At 36.9% G+C, this 19,610-nt stretch overlaps 1 protein-coding gene across 2 annotated transcripts in view; it reads right to left on the reverse strand.

Annotated features, from left to right (window-relative positions):
- Positions 1-944: 944 nt before the first annotated feature.
- The window catches only part of RAP1A (RAP1A, member of RAS oncogene family), a 76,655-nt gene continuing 57,989 nt past the window's right edge, over positions 945-19,610 (reverse strand). For both annotated transcript variants that reach the window (XM_061121157.1, XM_061121158.1), the window contains exons 2-8: positions 19,040-19,123; positions 17,328-17,396; positions 15,279-15,335; positions 12,481-12,621; positions 10,392-10,535; positions 4,974-5,089; positions 945-1,637 (exon numbers count right to left, since the gene is read on the reverse strand). In XM_061121157.1, coding sequence (XP_060977140.1) covers positions 5,003-5,089; positions 10,392-10,535; positions 12,481-12,621; positions 15,279-15,335; positions 17,328-17,396; positions 19,040-19,096 — 555 coding nt within the window. In that variant the 5' untranslated portion in view covers positions 19,097-19,123 and the 3' untranslated portion in view covers positions 945-1,637; positions 4,974-5,002. The remainder of the gene's footprint in view (positions 1,638-4,973; positions 5,090-10,391; positions 10,536-12,480; positions 12,622-15,278; positions 15,336-17,327; positions 17,397-19,039; positions 19,124-19,610) is intronic.

A 19,610-nucleotide genomic window follows, 5' to 3' on the forward strand; every position in this document is an offset into this window, starting at 1 on the left:
TGATCTTTAAATGTCAATTTAGTAACTGATGGGGCCGACCACACTCCTGGAAAGTCTCAGCAAGGCGTGAACACTACTTCACACCCAGTTGCAATGAGACAGTGTCTAGATCCCTGAGCAATGATTTAGACTTTCTAGGACTGGTCTCCTTGATATTCAGTAACAAGGCACAGGGTTTCCCAAGCTTCTTTCCTTCTCCAGTACTTAAGTGGCTAATGAGCTGTTTCGCTCTACTTCATGGCATACATAAGTCATACCACTCTAGGTCCATGATCTACTTAAGCCCCAATTTCTGTAAAAAATGGAAAAAAACTGGGAAGGAAAAGAAAAGCACCACTATACAGCCAGCTAAAATTTTAACTTAGCAACCTTTTCCACATGACCACCACTATGCTACTTCTTGCACAGTTGAAGAAAAAGCAACTGACACATCCTTTATATGCTTTTTCACTTTCACCCACTTCTCTTAGATACTTCAGTCTACAATACTATAAAGCAAATCTGAAAATTTTACATAACATTTCATGGTGGACTTACACTCAACAAATTAACAATGGCAAAAGGATTTCCTTGATGAAATTACAAGCTGGGGAAGACTGGAAATAGTAAAAGTTAAACCCTGATACAGTGTTAAACTTATCTTTTTACATATAAAAATAATACACAGTGGGATATTTTATTCAATAAGATACAATCTTTAAGAGAGAATATACAAAACTATTGTATGTAGTATGATGTATTTTACTGTATAATAGGAATAAATATATATAGAACAGAAAGTGCGAGGTCTGCTCATAGAGAAATCACCATTTACTTAGGGGTTTAAAGCCAAGTGCTCTGCAAGTACCAGTCAGAAAGGAGCTACTGCTGCATTTAAAACAATGTGATCATTATAAAATAAAGGCCTTAAATCTATAAACAATAACAAAAACACACAAACCAAATGAAAATGTACTAAAATTTAATCATCCATAAAAGCTGTAATTTAATCTGACAGTAAAACACAAGAAGCAATATTAGAGTTGGTTTAGTATATTATATATTTTAGCTTTGAAAGCCATAGAAATCAGTATCCCAGTTTTTTCCCTATAAAAGACCCATTTTTTCCAAAGCATTATGCACAAACAATTTTAATTAGAATATAATGACAGAATGATATTTCATAATTTTTTAAATATAAAATGAAGTCAATGACTCAAAAAAGTTATCTGCTGCAATGAGTTTGAGGGGAAATTTTCATAATCTATACCATTACAGATATAAAGTATAATGGTTCAACTTTTTAGTGCTTGACAGGGAGGAAACATGATAAAAAGGTCAATATGAAATCATTTGATTATAGTAGCAATATCTAACATTTGAAATGCATCCATGCTCTTTTGTATAATCATATTAGAGTCAAGTATATTTATTTTCACATCTGTTATAACTGCTATTGCAAAGGAGAAATACTATTGTCTTATTTTCCAAGAGATATACACAGAGCAATTCTTTTCTCCAGGGAACTTGTGCAAACCAATATAAGATCTAAATTCTTCACATAATATATAAAACAGGAGAAGCCTCTTCAGATTTATTTTTTGAAGTCTGGAATGCTGGCACTTTCCAATTAGGCAACAGTTCTTCATTCCTGTAATCTAGAACATTGAATAGATACAGATATATATATATATATATATATGTGTTTAATCTCTTAATGTCAGAAAATGATAGTAAATAGATATCTAATATTATAGAAATTATTTTAGCTGATCATTAGATAACTAAATATATTAAACAGATATAGTAACAAGGTTATTTTAAACTCTCTTTTAAAATGTTTTTTAAAAATAGTTTTATTGTATTTAGTGTTTCACAATATATCCGGCAGTCCTGACTGTATAGAGGAAAACAGTGAAGATTTCTACCCCATTATCACCTTATTTTTAAAAGTTCCTTTTCTACTAAGAAAACAACTCACGCCTGCATCAATTTTCCATGGGAAAAATCTTTAATTCAACCATTTTATGATTATTATATTAGGGTCGTAAGTATTATTAAGTGTTAGCCGTTCAGTCATGTCTATTTCTTTGAGACCCCAGGGATAGTAGCCTGTCAGATTCCTCTGTCCATGGAATTCTCTAGGCAAGAATACTGGAGTGGGTATGGAGTGTATAGCCATTCCCTTCTCCAGGCGATCTTCCCAACCCAAGGACTGAACCTGGGTATCCTGCATTGCAGGCAGATTCTTTACCATCTGAGGTACCAGGGAACTCCATATCAGGGTTACCTCTTCCAATTTAGGCTAGGTCAAAAAGACATGATACAGAAATAGCTGATGCCTGTTTTCAAGGGCAGAAAATTCAAAGTAAGATTTACTATTCAGCAGAAAAGAATTAGGTTAAAGGAGTAATTTCCTGAAGACGAATTTCTTTCCTCTGTTTTCAAAAGTAGGACATATTAGAAACAGACTAACATGTTTCAATATGATTTTGCCTCACGGCTAAGGGTAGATAAGCTGCCCTTAAGGTTCACATACTCTTTCTAAAAACACTTAGTTGCTGTTTAAATTTATTCTGTATCTCAGTACCTTTTAAATGGGATCAACATGGCACTTCAAGCCTGTAATCACAGCAAAAAGCTCTACAAAGTATTCTGATTACTAAGTGACTACTATTTGGTATTATCAAATAGGCAGAGAGGTCCTGGGTAACATTAAATATATTGAAGGCTGAATTACCTATCAGAGTCTAAGAATTTATGCAACCAGGATGAAAGTCTTATTTCTAGATTTAAGTCTTTTCTCTAAGGTAAAACTCATAGTAATACACTGTAGTGTGTATGAATGAATATTCACAAGAGGCCAGAAGATGGCACCTCTTCCTTGAAACATAAGCTAAAAGGACACTTTCACAGAACTGGAAATTCAGTGAGAGTCAACTAAGATAATGATAAAAATGAGTCAGTCAACTAACTTATAAAAGAGTTAAATACATTTCAGAATAGGAACTGGAGTTCTCTTTTCTTTTTACCTTTGTACCCTTACCTAAAGAAACACAAATACCAGCAATTTTATCAAGAGTCCTCTTCAGAGAGCTGATGATTCATAGTTACTGACTCAAGATTTCACTAAAAGCCTAAAGTAACCATGTGGCCAGAAGCTGTTTTTCCAAAGTCTGACTACCAGAGGAAACCTAAAAACTTTTCTGCTTTCCCTCTACTTTATTTCAAAAGGGGGCATAATGATTCGGTTGTTTCCCCTAAGAGAGATTCGTTCCTATCTCTAAGGAAGCACATTAGTTAATTTGGTGCTCTGGAAGAGGTAATCTACTAAATGGACCCAAGGGACTTACAAGAGTTAGCACAGCCAACTCTCAAGTGGGGAGCAACAGACTTCCCTCTAAGTGGACCAAGTTTAGTAACAGTCCCATAATTAGCATCAAATTACATCATAAACCCCATGAAAATATTCTTTCATGGTATGGACATAAGTTTGAGTAAACTCCAGGAATTCATGATAGACAGGGAGGCCTGGTGTGCTGCAGTCCATGGGGTCGCAAAGAGTCGGATATGACTGAGCTACTGAACTGAACTGAATGTTTATAGAGTTGATGAACATAAGCAGAAACTGTTCAGGGGATTTAGGTATATAATTAAAGAAAAACAAATAAATGGCCCCACACAGCCTGGTTTCCCACTTGACAGGCAGCTTCAATGCTGCCACTAATTTCTCTCCAATGGGTTCACTTAACGAATACTTAAGTGCTACTTCAAGTCAACTACTACTTAAGAGACCTACAGAAGAAACATTTGAAAGAAGTCAACCCATGCTGCTGTTGCTGCTGCTGCTGTCGCTTCAGTTGTGTCCGACTCTGCGACCCCACAGACGGCAGCCCACCAGGCTCCCCATCCCTGGGATTCTCCAGGCAAGAACACTGGAGTGGGTTGCCATTTCCTCCTCCAATGCATGAAAGTGAAAAGTGAAAGTGAAGTCGCTCAGTCGTGTCTGACTCTGTGTGACCCCATGGACTGCAGTCTACTAGGCTCCTCCAACCATGGGATTTTCCAGGCAAGAGAGAGTACTGGAGTGGATTGCCACTTCCTTCTCCAGAGACCTACAGAAAAAACATTTGAAAGAAGTCAACCCATACCTGAGAGGAAATGACTACTAAAACTAAACTGACATACCGCCACACCCAGCAGAATTGCTCAAGTTACAAAAACTGGCAATACCAAATTTGGGAAGGATGTGGAATTCGTAAACTGCTAGTCCAGGTGTAAACTGGTACAACTACTTTGAAAAACTTCTTAACAGTTTCCACTAAAGCTAACCACATATACAGTGTACTGTCTGGTCATTCAATTCCTACATACAGAAATGCATATGCATACATGTATATGTGCATAAAGACTTGTACAAGAAAGTGCACAGGAATCATACTTGTTCCTGAAAAGAACTCAAATGTCCATCAACAGCAGAATACATAAATATACTGCTAGTGTAGTCATACAATAAAAATAAACTACTGCTATATGCATTAAGGATTAGTCTTAGAAACATTTTTTAATGAAATAAGCCAGACACAAAATAGCACATTACATGCTTTTGTTGCTGCTTAATTCAAAGAGAGGCAAAACTCACTTTTTCCCCAGATGAACCACTGTTTCACTTCAATTCAGTATGAACTTGGGTGTGAACTTGGAAGGCTTTCTATTCATTCAACCACTATTTTTTAACACATTCTCTACTAGGTACTGGGGGATCCTCTGGAGCAAAACAGACATGATTCTTGCCCTCCCTCAGACAGCCTAGAACCTCATTGAGAAAAAGACAAATTTTCCAACAGATGAACGTATCTACAAGTTATATAACACATTTAAAAATTACAGAAGCCTGGAAATACCCCAATAGGTGAAGTGGGAAGTGGTTAATGTTGGGGAAAGCCCAACCTAAGAGGATGAGAAAGGCGTTTGTTCTGCTTTTAGCACCTTACCTGGCTCAGAGCTGCTGCTTACTGTGGGTCTAGAGCAGCAGACACGATTTCTTTTTAGGCTTCTTCTTTTCCACTGGTGTTTTTCTATTTATCTGTCTGACCAGGTCATAAAATATCTAAATAAAAGCAAGAAAAAAGTAGTACTTATTCAACCAATATTTGAGACCTTTTTCCACAAAACGATCTTGATTCTGTTAAATATTAGTCTGCTTTCAGGTCTGTATTTTGCCGCTTTAACAGCAGGTCTCAGAAGCTCCAGCTGATTTTCAGTCAGGGTAAAGCAGGACTAATCTATTGACAATGAGAGAAATACATTTGCTCTTAGATATTCAATAACAAGTTAATAAAAATAATTAGTAGTGAAGAAATAAGAGAAGTCACATTCTTCACGGAATCTTCTATGCTTCACAAACCTAATTATACTTGCTTTATTTTTTAAAAATTTCAAACTTACAGAAAAGGTGCAAGATTAGTACCAAGAATTTAAGTATTTTCTTCACCCATATACACCAATTAGTGATATTCTGCGAAGTGTATATTTTTTCAAAGAGGAAATGCAGATGGCCAACAGGCACATAGAAAGATGTGCAACATTGCTAATCACAAGGAAATGCAAATCAAAACAGCAATGAGACACTACCTCCAATCTGTCAGAATGGCAAGCATCAAAAAGAATACAGATAACAAATGCTGGTGAGGATGTAAAGAAAAGGGAACTCTCATATATTGTTGGTGGGAATGTAAATTGGTGCAGCCACTCTGGAAAACAGTATAGAGGTTTCATAAAAAACTAAAAACAGAACTATCATATGACCCAGCAATTCCACTCCTGGGCACATATCCAAAATGAAAAACACTAATTTGAAAAGATACATACCCACCAATGTTCACAGCAGCATTATTTACAAGTGCAAGATATGGAAGTGTCTACTAACAGATGAATGGATAAAGATGTGGTGTACATATACAATGGAATACTACTCATCGTGGGCTTAATTGCTCAGTCGTGTCTGACTCTTTGTGACCCCACAGACTGCAGCCTGCCAAGCTCCTCTGTCCATGGGGATTCTCCAGGCAAGAATACTGGAGTGGGTTGACATGCCCTCCTCCAGGGGATCTTCCCAACCCAGGGATCAAACCCAGGTCTCCCACACTGCAGGCAGATTCTTTTACCTTCTGAGCCACCAGGGAAGCCCACTACTCATCACAAAGAATAATTAAATTTTGCCATTTACAACAATATGTATGGACTTAGAGGGCATTAGGCTAAATGAAATAAGTCAGACAGAGAAGACAGATATTGGGTAATATCACTTACATGTGGAATTTAAAAAATACAGCTAGTGAATATAACAAAAAAGCAGACTTGGGTGCAGAGAACAAACTAGTTGTTACCCATGAAGAAAAGAAGCTGGGAGGGGCAATATGGGGGTAGGGGGTTAAGAGGTACAAACTATTAGGTATGCTATAAGGATTTATCATACAACACAGAGAATATAGTCAATATTTTATAACTATACTGGAGTATAACCTTTAAAAATTATGAATCACTACACCATACACCTATAAAATATAATATTGTACAGAGAGCATGCTCAGTCGCTGTCATGTCTGACTCTGTGTGATCCCGTGGACCAGCTCACCAAGCTTCTCTCTCCATGGGATTTTCCAGGCAAGAATACTGGACTGGGTTGCCATTTCCTATTCCAGGGTTCTTCCTGACCCAGAGAGTGAACCCACATTCTTGTGTCTCCTGCACTGGCAGGTGGATTCTTTAGTACTCCTCCATCTGGGAAGCCCAATTTTGTACAGCAACTAGGTGAAAATTAAAGTGTTAGCTGCTCAGTCATGTCCAACTCTTTGCAACCTCATGGACTGGAGTCCACCAGGCTCCTTTGTCCACGGAATTCTCTAGGCAAGCATACTGGAGTGGATTGCCGTTCCCTTCATGTCTCCTACATTGCAGGCAGATACTTTACCGTCTGAGCCAAGGAAGCCCATACAGCAACTGTACTATAAATTTTTTAAAAATTAATGGTCCCAAGATCACAAGCCTAAATTAATTGTTGAGGGGGGTACCACTACCAAACAATTTATTCAAAGCAATAAAAGTGCTTCATTTATATTCTTTTCCTTCTGGCCCATCCTACTCAGTTCCATTTTCTTCAAACCATTTAATTCTATTATCTTATTTCTAAGAAAGCTGAAAACATAAGAGTTTATTAACAAAATGGTAGTTTCTGTTTCACAACTCCAAAACCCTCTAAGAACTTAATATGCATAGTGAAAGTTGCTTAGTCATGTCCCATTCTTTGAGACCCCATGGACTTTACAGCCCATGGAATTCTCCAGGCCAGAATACTGGAGTGGGTAGCCTTTCCCTTCTCCAGGGGATCTTCCCAACCCAGGGATTGAAGCCAGGTCTCCCGCATCACAGGCGGATTCTTTATCAGCTGAGCCACAAGGGAAGCCCATACTTATTATTATGCCTAATATGCATAGCCATAAACAATATCTCATTAGTTCCTCAGCTTTAATACATAAGCTATAAAGTGAAAAATAACAAAAGGATAAACTAAAATAGTAAATTAATCAAAACCACATTTCTTCATGCTAGCCAGTCTGGGTTTCTGGTACTAGACAAAATGATAACTAGTTTTGTTGTATTATCCTCAAAGATTTCTTTGGCAAATGGTGCCGACCTCACAGTAGCAGCTGGTTCAGTGATGACAGCAAGTTCAAACTATGGTTATTTGGTTAGATATGCTGAAAGTCCTCAGCCTAGACTCTTCCTCATCTTTCTGAACTACAGAAAAATCTAAGGGGAACACAGAATAGTTCCTTAATCCCTCTGTCATTCCTCAATTGGGATGTCTTGATTCCAATTATTATTCTAGCATCAGCAAAGAACAATTCATTGCTGATTAAGACTGATGTGATTCTGATACAGCTATGTACTACTTTCAGAACACAATTTGTTCACAAAATGATGTGAACAAGTTTTAAAAAATTATATATTATATATTCTACGATATAGACAGTAGAGAATTGAAGAGGGCAATTTAATTAAGCAGGATGTCCCTGTATGACCTCAAACTTGAGCCCAAGAGCTGAACTGTGTTAAAGTAGGATCCTTCTATCTTCTGGCACTCAGAAATCACACATGTATTTCCAAGGTGTTAGCTGTCTGAGAAACTATTAACTACCCGTAAAACTCTATAGTTGGATTATCAGGCTATCAAGATAGAAATATTAAAAGAAACAAGTTATTATACTCTCAAGAATTTTTAGCATGACATTTGTATGTTTTCCAAAAGAATAAAGAGCCTTAAACAGCTAATGTGTTTCACTTTGTTGTATCATTTTTCTATTTTTATTTTAAAAACATGCATGTCAATAGTTGACTTCAGTGAGGCTACTGGTTTCCAACGCAGCAGGCCTCTGAGGGAGGGAGGCCATCCCAGAGGGAGGCTTAGCAGCAAGTAAGTTCCCACAAACAGGTAATGCTTGAAAGGTAAGGAATGTCTCGTGTCCCCTCTGGTCCCTGGACCCTGGCCCAGCTCAGCTCTAGCCGGGCCCTATGAAACCTGTGGGGGTACCAGTGAGGGTGACCACAGGGATGCAGGAACTAGATCCAGTCATGTTGCAGATGGTGACCTGACACTACCATTTCCTTAGCCAAGCTCATCTATCAATCTTAATGTGCATTATCTCAAAGTTATCTCTTTGAGATAATTCTCAAAGAGTAAGACTAAACCAAAAATTAAAATTATGATTAGCCATGTTTTTCAAGATAACATCTAATTCTACAACAGAGAAAGCTGAAACTGGAAGCATTTCACACTTCCTTTCATTACTTGGCAGTGAATTAGAAGTAAGCGTTGTTGAAGATCACAGCAGAACTTGCCCCTCACTGGTATGTAAACTTATTCAGGGCATGACCAGTGTCTGTCCAGATGAGTGTTACTGGTGCCTAACACAGGGCCAGGCACAAAGGAACATGATGAATACTCACTGAATAAATAAAATCTGTGAATTTCTTATTTTTATGTATTTATTTAAGCTGGTTTTACCTGAAAGGCAAGCTTTGACATTCTTTATTTTTGTAAAACAGAGGATGTGTAGCAAGCTTAAATTTTTTTCATGCCAGATGTTTAAAATAATTTGGTCACTGTCTACAACCATAATATCAGTCAAGAAAAAGAGACTGAAAGGACCAAAGGCCGGAGAGGAATGGCAAGCAAAAACACACAGAAGCCTCTGATGTCCTAACCCAGCCTTAACTTTCACCTATGTGGTTGTTGAACTCGCTGACTGACTACCTGTGATCCTATAAAGGGCAAAAGAAAGTCAAAGTGAAGTCGCTCAGTCGTGTCCGACTCTTTGTGACCCCATGGACTGTAGCCTACCAGGCTCCTCCGTCCATGGCTTTTCCAGGCAAGAGTACTGGAGTGGGTTGCCATTTCCTTCTCCAGAGAATTTTCCTGACCCAGGGATCAAACCCGGGTCTCCCGCATTGCAGGTAGATGCTTTTACCGTCTGAGCCACCAGGGAAGTCCTAAAAATAAATGGCAAGCACACTGGCAAATGAGAACTTTTGCTCTACTACGAAGGGAAAGAAGTCTATTTCTTTTTTTTTTTTTTTGGTTTTAAAACCTGATGTTAAAATTAACAAAAGCAAGGGAAGCTCTTAACATTTTGCTTGGATGTGGTGGTGGCAGTTGGGAACTACACTCATCTTTTAGGGATCCAGTGAACTATTGGCCCTTTACACTCAGGCAGACAAGCTTACTTGTTAAGCATTCCTGTCCCCAGCTGTGTTCTCAGGATAGCAGAATGCTTAAGTCATGGACAGAAAAAGCCTTGTACACCTGCTCTAACAGGCCTAAAAGACAGAGTGAATTATAGCTCTGTATCCATCCACTCACACAGATTCTTCCTTTTGAGTCATACACCAAAGGAAAGCAGGACTCAAATTACATGACATCTTTCTGTACAACATAAGTTCGTTATAGTAACTACCTTGATTTTTGTATTTTTCTACTGAATTTTACAACCTATTTACACCCATCTGCATAGTTAATTGTTGTAAGACAGGGGTGATGTGCCAATTTTCACACACCACTTTCTGGTGTATCATTTAGAGGCTGAGCAGGACTTTAAAAAACACTTTCTTTAACTTAAACTTCCCCTTTGCCAACAAGGTAAATATATGTGTTCTCACTATAGCCATCAAAGTGATTTTATACAGAGAAGGAATACAGTTTCTAGGAATTACTTAGTGTTTTCCATAAACTGATGAAGATTGCTTAAAAGAACACTGCTTTTTCTTTTTAAAAAGTTGTTTTTGGCCATTAGCTTGAAAAAAGGGAAAATTAAAAAGGCACTCATTTGTGCTGCCTCACAGCTGTTGGTTACCTCATTAACGTTGATCTTTGACTTTGCAGAAGATTCTAAAAAGGCACAGTTACACCACTGTCTTGCTAAATTCTGACCCTGTTCTTTGCCAACTACTCGCTCATCTTCCAGGTCACATTTATTGCCAACCAAAATCATTGGAACCTGTGAAAGGAAAAAACATATAATAAGCAACTAACATACTTGTTACTCGGCTTATAAGCAAGCAACTACCCTCCACCAACTAAAATGTGTTAGGACTATTAGGTTCACCAAAGAAAAGTGAAAGTGAAAGTCGCTCAGTCAAGTCAGACTCTTTGCGACCCCATGGACTGTAGCCTGCCAGGCTCCTCTGTCCATGGAATTTTCCAGGCCAGAATACTGGAGTGGGAGCCATTCCCTTCTCTAGGGGATCTTCCCAACCCAGGGACTGAACCTAGGTCTTCCACATTGCAGGCAGATTCTTCACCGTCTAAGCCATCAGGGAAGCCCATAAGCTTCACCAAGTGCTTTAAAAAAGGTATATGTATGTGTGTTGGGGAGAAGATCAAAGGGGAAGAGACAGAAAAAAATGGACAAGATTCTACCACATTGATCTGCTAAAATTATTTTAAGAATATAATCCCAAAATTATATTATGATTATATTATATTATAAATTAATTACATTATGAGTCTCATGTGGACTCATGCTAATGGCTGAATTCCAAGTAGAAAAATATGAAGGAAAAGGAAACGCCTGCAATACAGAGAAGAACACACTCAATGGTCTGGGTGTGTCTTAAGTGCCTCAACTCACAGGACCAACAAATGTCAAAAACATGGCACAACCAACACAGTAATAAGTGTTACTTCTAGATCTGAAAACTACCTTAGGTGCGACATGAAGGAAGAGTAAGACTAAAAATAAAGCCACTGAGCAGCTATGTCTTCATCTATGATTCAATCTTTAGTTTATCACATGGGATAAAGAGATCAACATTATCAGAGTTCAGTGATGTGCATGTAATTGCCTATGAAAAGAGAACTCTCTTAGATGAATTAGTCATGGGAAGAAAGAGAACTATTCATTAGGTTATGGTTGGTCATGAGTCATATAGTGCAAATCCCTTCTGCCTACAATATTACCCAAAGTTATGGTGCTGAGCAGGTGCCTGTGTTCCCATTAATAATGAGTGAGAACACACAGAAATAGAAAGGAAGATAACATATGAAATTTTATATCCTAACTTATAAAACTTTTGAAAAGGAACTCTGTAACTGGAAACTGAGACAAACATGTAAAATGTAGATTTCACCTTTGCAAAAAGGCACAATGTTATTCATCAGATAAGAATTCCAAAACAGTATATTTTACAATAAAAAATTAACATTAAAACTCTGAAACAAAAATAAAATGATAAAAATTCAGTTAATTAAAATATTTAACATAATTCAAAGGAAATAACTAAGTAAAAACTGTACCGACAGAATTTTAGAAATGGGAACATAGCGTTACGGTTCTTGATAATGTTCCTTGAACACTGTTTTTGACATAAACTATCACCTTTCCAAGCAAAACCTGAGTCCCCCCCTTCTGCTACCAAGTATTCTTTGACTCCTTTTTTCACTACACTTGTGACCTATGTAGCACATGATGGGTCCTAAGTGCAGCGGAGAAAGAAGAACTTTATATACGTGTCCTTCATTTCATGGGCTTCATTTCTAACCATCTCATCAGCACATCTGTTGGTGTTTAGTTGCTAAGTCGTGTCTGACTGTTTTGCAACTCCATGGACTGTTGCCTGCCAGGCTCCTTTGTCCATGCAATTTTCTAGGCAAGAATACCTGAGTGGTTTGCCATTTCCTTCTCCAGGGAATCTTCCTGACCCAGGGACTGAACCCGTGTCTCCTGCTTGGCAGGTGGTTTCTTTACCACTGAGCCACTTGGGACGCCCTCTCAGTATATTATCTGTAGGTAAATTTAGAAAGCTTAAAATTGTTTTTGGTTACCAGGACTCTTTTAGGCACAAGGTAGATACCCTCCAAATCCTTACTGACAGAGAAAATGGATACTTTATATTTGGCCACAGAGAGACGGCCATACTCTATATATAGAGAGAAATACTTACATCTTCTGTGTCCTTAACTCGTAAAATCTGTTCCCTCAGGTCTTGTAAGTCATTAAACGTGGACTGAGCAGTAATAGAATATACTAGTGCAAACCCTTGGCCGTTCTTCATATACAAATCCCTCATTGCTGTAAACTGCTCCTATAATAAAAACATGCAATAAATTATAAATATGACTCCTTAAATGTACTGAATTGAAACAATAAAATGGAAACAATTTAAATCAGAATAATAAGTTAGCTACTGAATTCTTTATTACATTACAGTGACAGGAAACCTAAGACATGATACACAGCTTCTGGAAAACCTGAGGTCAATGTTCCTGTCTCCTAACTAAAAACAATAAACTGTAGAATTACAAGGGAAATATTAACCACTTTTTTTTTTTTTTTGGCTGGGCTACTGTGGCATGTGGGTCTTAGTTCCCTGACCAGGGATTGAACCCATGCTATCTGCAGTGGAAGGGTGGAGTCTCAGCCACTGGACCACCAGGGAAGTCCTCACTTTAATTTGTTTTTGTGTGATTTAGAAAAACTGTATATAACTTTTTTATATATACAGATTTTAATTAAATTATTTTGTTGCTACAGAAGATGATCTCCAAGGTAGTGTTTTCAGAAAAGTTGAAGGAGTAAACCCTGATGCCCTCCAACATTAACAGGTTGGGGAGATGAAGCCAAATCAGGAAAGGAGACTTTGAAACAATGAATGATACTGGGAGAAAACCAAGCAAGTATTGTTTCCTGGAGGTCAAATGAATAAAATTTTCACAGAGAAGGATAATGATCTACTGAATCAAAGGTTGCTGAAAAAGTCAAGGGAACTGAGGATATATGTGAGGGATGTATTCTGAATGACAGACCATGTGCTTGAGGCTACGTAAAGAGGGACTTGAGGATATGAGGGGTAGTCAAAGGTGTTAGAATAAACAGACTGCAGGTTCCAGAGAAGTTTATGGGTTTGAAAGGAAGTGAGCTGGAGAAACAGGATGGTGAGTGAAGAGCAAGACACTTGAAAATGAAATTCAGGATGGTATTACGTGATTGGTTATCATACTGTCTAGGGTAAAGACCATGGGAATGAATGACTGAAGCACAGTGGAAGTTAAAAAACTGACAAGCCAAGCTACTAAATCATCTATATTACCCATAAAGATTGTATTTGGATACCAAAATCACCAACACTTTGGACTAAAGCAGTGTTGGAGAAAGTAAGCAATCCTAAAAAAGAAAGAACTGATTTAGAATAAGATTAATGAGCATCAACTACTTTCCAACCTTTATGCAAGGCACTGGGGATAGACAAATATACAGAAAATTATAATACAGTGTGCTGACTGTTAGGATGGGAGAAATACAAGATATTTGAGAAAATAAGGGAGGAAAGCTTCCTTAATTTGGACAAGAGGAAGAAGAATGTCCTCACAGTTGTGGAAGCTGTGAAAGGAAGAAGTAGAAAGGTTTTTTTTAAAGTTTTTTAACTGTTGGGGTCTTTGGAAACAAAGGAGAATTATTGCTGATTCAGAAGCTAGGAAAATTGGGGGTTGGGGAAAGTGGCAAGAGGGAGAGACCTCAATTCAGCTGATACAGGGCTCCTGTTGGAATAAAGATCCATTTTCTCACAAAAGGACAGAAAAATATGGTATAATTCATATTCTAATTGCTCCAGTCTTCTCATGTTTTTTGATCTGAAACTTTCTGACCATTTATAAAATTATAATGGTGGATATTTGTGAATTTTAAAACAACTTAAAACATTTAAGAATGCCATTCATTTTAGAGCATTGCCTAATAGGAGAAGTCTATGCATATGGAGAAAAAAAAGAAAATCATTTAATGTGTGCATTTTTTTGTGGCAGAATAAAACATCATTAATTAATTTAAAAACTTAAAAAGGTAATGACAAGTGAAGATAATGAAAATAAAAGCAAATACATAGAGTTCATTAACTATATTATAGGTATTTTGTGCCAAATGATTTATAGCCACCATCTCATTTGATCAATGTTGTTGTTTAGTTGCTAAGTCACATCCAACTCTTCCGCAACCCCACGGACTGCAGCCCACCAGGTTCTCTGTTCATAGGATTTCCCAGCCAAGAATACTGGAGCGGGTTGCCATTTAGTTCTTCAGGGGATCTTCCCGACCCAGAACCAAAGCCGAGTCTCCAGCATTGGCAGGTGCATTCTTTATCACTGAGTCACCAGGGAAGCCCCCTCTGATCATTACAAGCACCCTATAATGTACTATCATCATTATACTCATTTGAAGATATGAAAAATGAGGCTTGAAATAATCCTAAAGATTTTTGTTAGAAAACACTTATCCCCCAAAAAAGAAAAGAAAACACTTATCCATCACCAGCCCCTTGAGATGTTAAAATGCTAATAAAAAGCAAAAACAATTTTTAAAATAAATGAATTACCATGGTATCAAGAGACAGTCTTATTTAAGCCCAGAGAAATACCTATCTTAACTAAAATTATGGATTTAAAACACCTTGAATACCTTTTTTTTTTTAAGAGCAGTAATAGCATAATCCTCACCTCAATACAGGAAAAAAGAAACAACACGCAGATTCTGTAGGTGAACTCAACATACAATTTAATAGTGAAATGTGGGCATTAAGTACATCAAAGAATTTAATGCACATAAGAAAATTTAAGAAGTTCTACATTTAGAGACTTAAGTTCTTAATCAGAACAAATGTTTTTACTCAGAGGAATCAATCAGGTGACAAAAGCCTGTTTACAAATTAAAATCTAACCAGAAAAAGGGAGAGAGAGAGAAACCTCTTACCGTCCCCGCTGTATCCAGGATTTCCAGCATACACTGTTGGCAGTCTACTTCAACTTGCTGTTGGGGTCAGCGTTGGGGGTGGAGGAGAATAAAAGTAACATCAAAATGTCAGTCTGTTTTCCTCCCACCTCTTCACTCAAAGTTCCTATTATGACTTTCTCTAGCAGTTTGTTGTATTGGTGGAGACCTAACTTGATGGTATAATAAAGAATAGGAGGTCTCAAACACATTCTACCAGGACTTTTAATGCTGAGTTTAGGTATTTTTCTGACCACTGAAATATGAACACTGATTTCTGTTATTATTAGAAGGCAGTGGTCATATTCTGCAATTTAAGAAAAACAGCAATAAACAGGTATAGTTCTAAAAGGAAAAAAAAAAACAGTGTAAAGTATGTATGTTTATATTATCTTCAAAACAAGGCACAAAAGTACCAGGTAGCTCAAAATATAGTCAAGATTTGGGGGTAAAGAAAACTCTGACCACTTATCACATTCAAGTCGTCAAAGTTTTACTAAAATATGCCCCAAATTTAATACAGAGGAAAATTTAAGTTGAAGAGATAAAGGGAACACAATAACACTGAACTCATAGTTCTCAAGACTTTAACAAAAAGGCACTTCTTTGGAAAAGCTGTGTGCATAAGGTGAAATTTTATGTACTAAATTCTGTTTTCCCAGGGTTTTAAAGAAGAGGAGAAAGCTGGCCAAAAGAAATTACCAACTATTAATGGTTTGGAAAATTTTTAATAAATACGGGATTAAGGAAAGTGCTTCAGCACTCAAGGTACAGATCTCCGTTTATAGTTGAAGCTTTAACCAGCAACTTATTTGGGGGAAACTTCAGTAATGCAACACTCTCTTCTAAAAATAAACTTGTTAACCTAAGGACTATTTTAAACTGCTTCTGTGTCAAATAAAGGATTGATGAAGAGGACCATGAGCAGTTCTACAAACTCACACTCCACCACTTATGGGACTAATGTGGTAATAATCTGCACAATCTGTGAGGGGGCATGTTCAATGAATAATAGTATTAGGTCTGTGGTTTCTCAATATATCACAATTTTGTTTCCAATTTGCTGATAATGAAACTGCTCTCCTCACAGACTTAATGAACTTAATTCAGCAAGAGTTACAGTACTATTTAAGGTAAATTCTAAAACATCTGACAGTACAGCCCTTTCTTATTTGTTGAAAGGCAGATTTAATCTTTTGGATGGGGGCACCTAGCAGGCTTTCTTACAACACTGTCTTTTCTACCCCATAACATACTTGGGAAATAAAATCAAGAAAGTTCTCCACAATTCTAGCTAGTCTTATAATTAAATAAAGCAACACTTTTTGTCAAGACCAACTATTAAAATTTATCTTCCTTTTAAATAAGTGTTACTTTTCAGAGAGTAGTTTTTGGTTCACAGCAAAACTGAGCAGAAAGTACAGAGCTCCCATATATCCCTTTCCTGCTCCTTGCTATCCTCACCCGTATCAGCATCCTGCCTACATCAGAGAGGTACATGTGGGAGGATCAATGAACCTACCTACATCAACACATTATCATGCCAAGTCCATGGCTGGCCGTTTTACTCTTGGTGTTGTGCTTTCCATGGGCTGGGGCAAAAATGTACAGTGCCATGTATCCACCCTTATAGAATTATACAGAATCCAAATATAGAATTTTTTAAGTCTAAAGATGGAATATTTTTGAAGTTATTTAATTAAACAAAAATAACTTTCAGTCACAGTATAACTTCAAGCATAAAGTGATCTTAATTTTAGTCCATAAAAAGAATAATTAAAAATATACCTAAAAAATATACTTATTTATATGCAATTTTTCTACATTAAGAAAATTCCCATCATTAATTGCATACATTAAAGAAAGATTAACAATCAGTAAGAACACAGAGCTCTCTATAGTTAAGCAGTATTCTATCTTGGTGAAACTTTTAAAAATAGATAGAGTATCTGTATCATTTCTCAAAACTATTTTCAAAAAAGCTATTCCATGGGTACTTGTAAGCATGTGTATACAAGTTTCACATTTTACCTTTCTGTAGGAATCTTCTATCGTTGGGTCATATTTTTCAACAAAAATTCCCTGAACAAATTGAACTGTCTAGAAAAAAAAAAAGCAGATAAAAGTTAAGGACTTAAAAGAAAAACCAGCCCCTCTTACAGGTCATTTAATGTCACAAAGTGGTAAAGATTAAGTGAAATTATGTGAAAACTCTGGGTGAACATGCAAACATAAAGTATCATTGTTTTTCCATATAAGAACACACTCATAATTAAGAGTATATTTATGAAAGGAGGTGGTCATGTTAAAAACTGTCAGCTGACATTACACCTTAAAATAATTACTATATTAAGCTTTAAAATACAACCAGGATACACATAAGGACATGGATTCTCATTCACTAAAATGTGAAAATTTATCAGTGTTTCCTATTACCTGCCTTTATATATCTATAGCAATTTTTATCTCATGCCCTCAAAGGATAGAGGCAAAAGTTATAAGTTTTAAAAAGTTTTGAAACAACCTTTCTAATTGTGGGGGGTAAAAAAAAGAGGGAATTAAAATTTATTGAGTTTATTAAATTTATAATCACAGTCACATTTCATATTCACCCCAGAAGTAGTTATTTTCCTCTTCTGCCAGCTGAGATTCAAATGTCATTCACACTTCAATTAGCCAGAGGAATATTTTATACACTATTTTAGCTTGAACTAAATAGGTCAACTTGAATATAGTCAGCTTCAACTATCTATAATTGTGGTTCCATCTCCTCAGCTCTCATTTACTCTTCAATCCACCCAGGATGGTTATGGCATCATCACCTTACTGAAGCTGCTTTGATCACAACCAGCAACCTCTGTGTTATGACTTCTGTGCGGTCATGTAAAGGTACTCTTTATAGCCAAGTACAAAGATAAACATTGTTCCATCTTGGATCCTTCAATCCTACCTACTCTTTCAAGGTTGAGAGGTGCTCAGAGCACTGTCCTGACTTCTCTCTCTCTAGTCCCTCCCTAGACAACCTCATTAATTCCTATGGATTTCTATTTTTAATTAATTAATTTATTTTAAAAAGGTAATTCATGGACATAGGAAAAAACGTAAAAGACACAAAAGCATATGTAATGATAACTAAACCTATTTATTACCACTTTTTCCAATTCTATTCCCAAGGAAGTGACTGATATGCTATTTGTAACTTACTGAACCTTGCAGAAACAGTGTCTGTTCTTTTGTAATATCTCCAACTTCCTTTCTTATCTCTATGAAGAAGACTGTGACTATTTTGTTCACAGTTGTAACTTTAGAGTCTGATGTTGTAGAAGCTCAATAAATAATAAATAAATACAGCATGTGTACAAAAAATGACCTTTATGCTACTTAAGTCTGGGGTGGGGTAGGATAGGAATTATTCCACTGGTACCTTTAATGATCAGTCTTCCCCATTAGAATGTAAATTCCTTAGAAATGAGAATAATTTCTTTCTTTTAAATCACAAACACTAACATTTGACATATAATAGGTAGTTAATAAATATTTGGTCAATGAAAGAAGAAAGAGCCACCATCATAAAAACACACATCCATGGTTACTGAATGAGTCTGTGTCCCCTGGTGAGCCAGATACTAGGCATATAAAACACTGCCACTTTTTCTCTTTAGTGACTAAAAATTGTAAGGCAAGAAAATATGAACGTCCTTTTTGTATTATATTAATTCATTATAGTTAGGTGGCTAACTTACCAGAGCAGACTTCCCCACGCCTCCTGAACCAAGGACCACTAGCTTGTACTCACGCATGATGTGGTCTGTTTAAATACTGACAATCTGAAAGAAAAAAGTCAAAGATTAATAAACATGCTAAGAATAGCCTAAGAATATACAACTGTTTCATAAAATAACATGAGATTTTCATTTTCGTTTGTTTGTTTGTTTTTCCTGAAAACTATCCAAAGTTCTGACCAGAGGTCTTCTTTGTTGAAAAATAGGTAATTCATGGGAAATCCCAGAATCCTCATATATTTTTGTTTTGTTATTTGGTCGCTAAGTTGTGCTTGACTCTTTTGTGACCCCACAAAAGATGCAGCCCGCCAGGCTCCTCTGTCCATGGGATTTCCCAGAGACCGAACCCATGCCTCCTGCACTGGCAGGTAGACTCCTCACCGCTGAGCCACCAGGGCTCTCCCATTCGTCCTTTAGTACAGAAGCAAACAAACCAGGGCTTCCCTGGTGACTCAGCTGGTAAGGAATCCGCCTACAATGAGGGAGACCTGGGTTGATTCCTGCGTTGGGAAGGTTCAGAAGATCTAACTGA

Source organism: Dama dama, chromosome 20 (assembly GCF_033118175.1).
Source record: "Dama dama isolate Ldn47 chromosome 20, ASM3311817v1, whole genome shotgun sequence".
Lineage (NCBI taxonomy): Eukaryota > Metazoa > Chordata > Mammalia > Artiodactyla > Cervidae > Dama > Dama dama.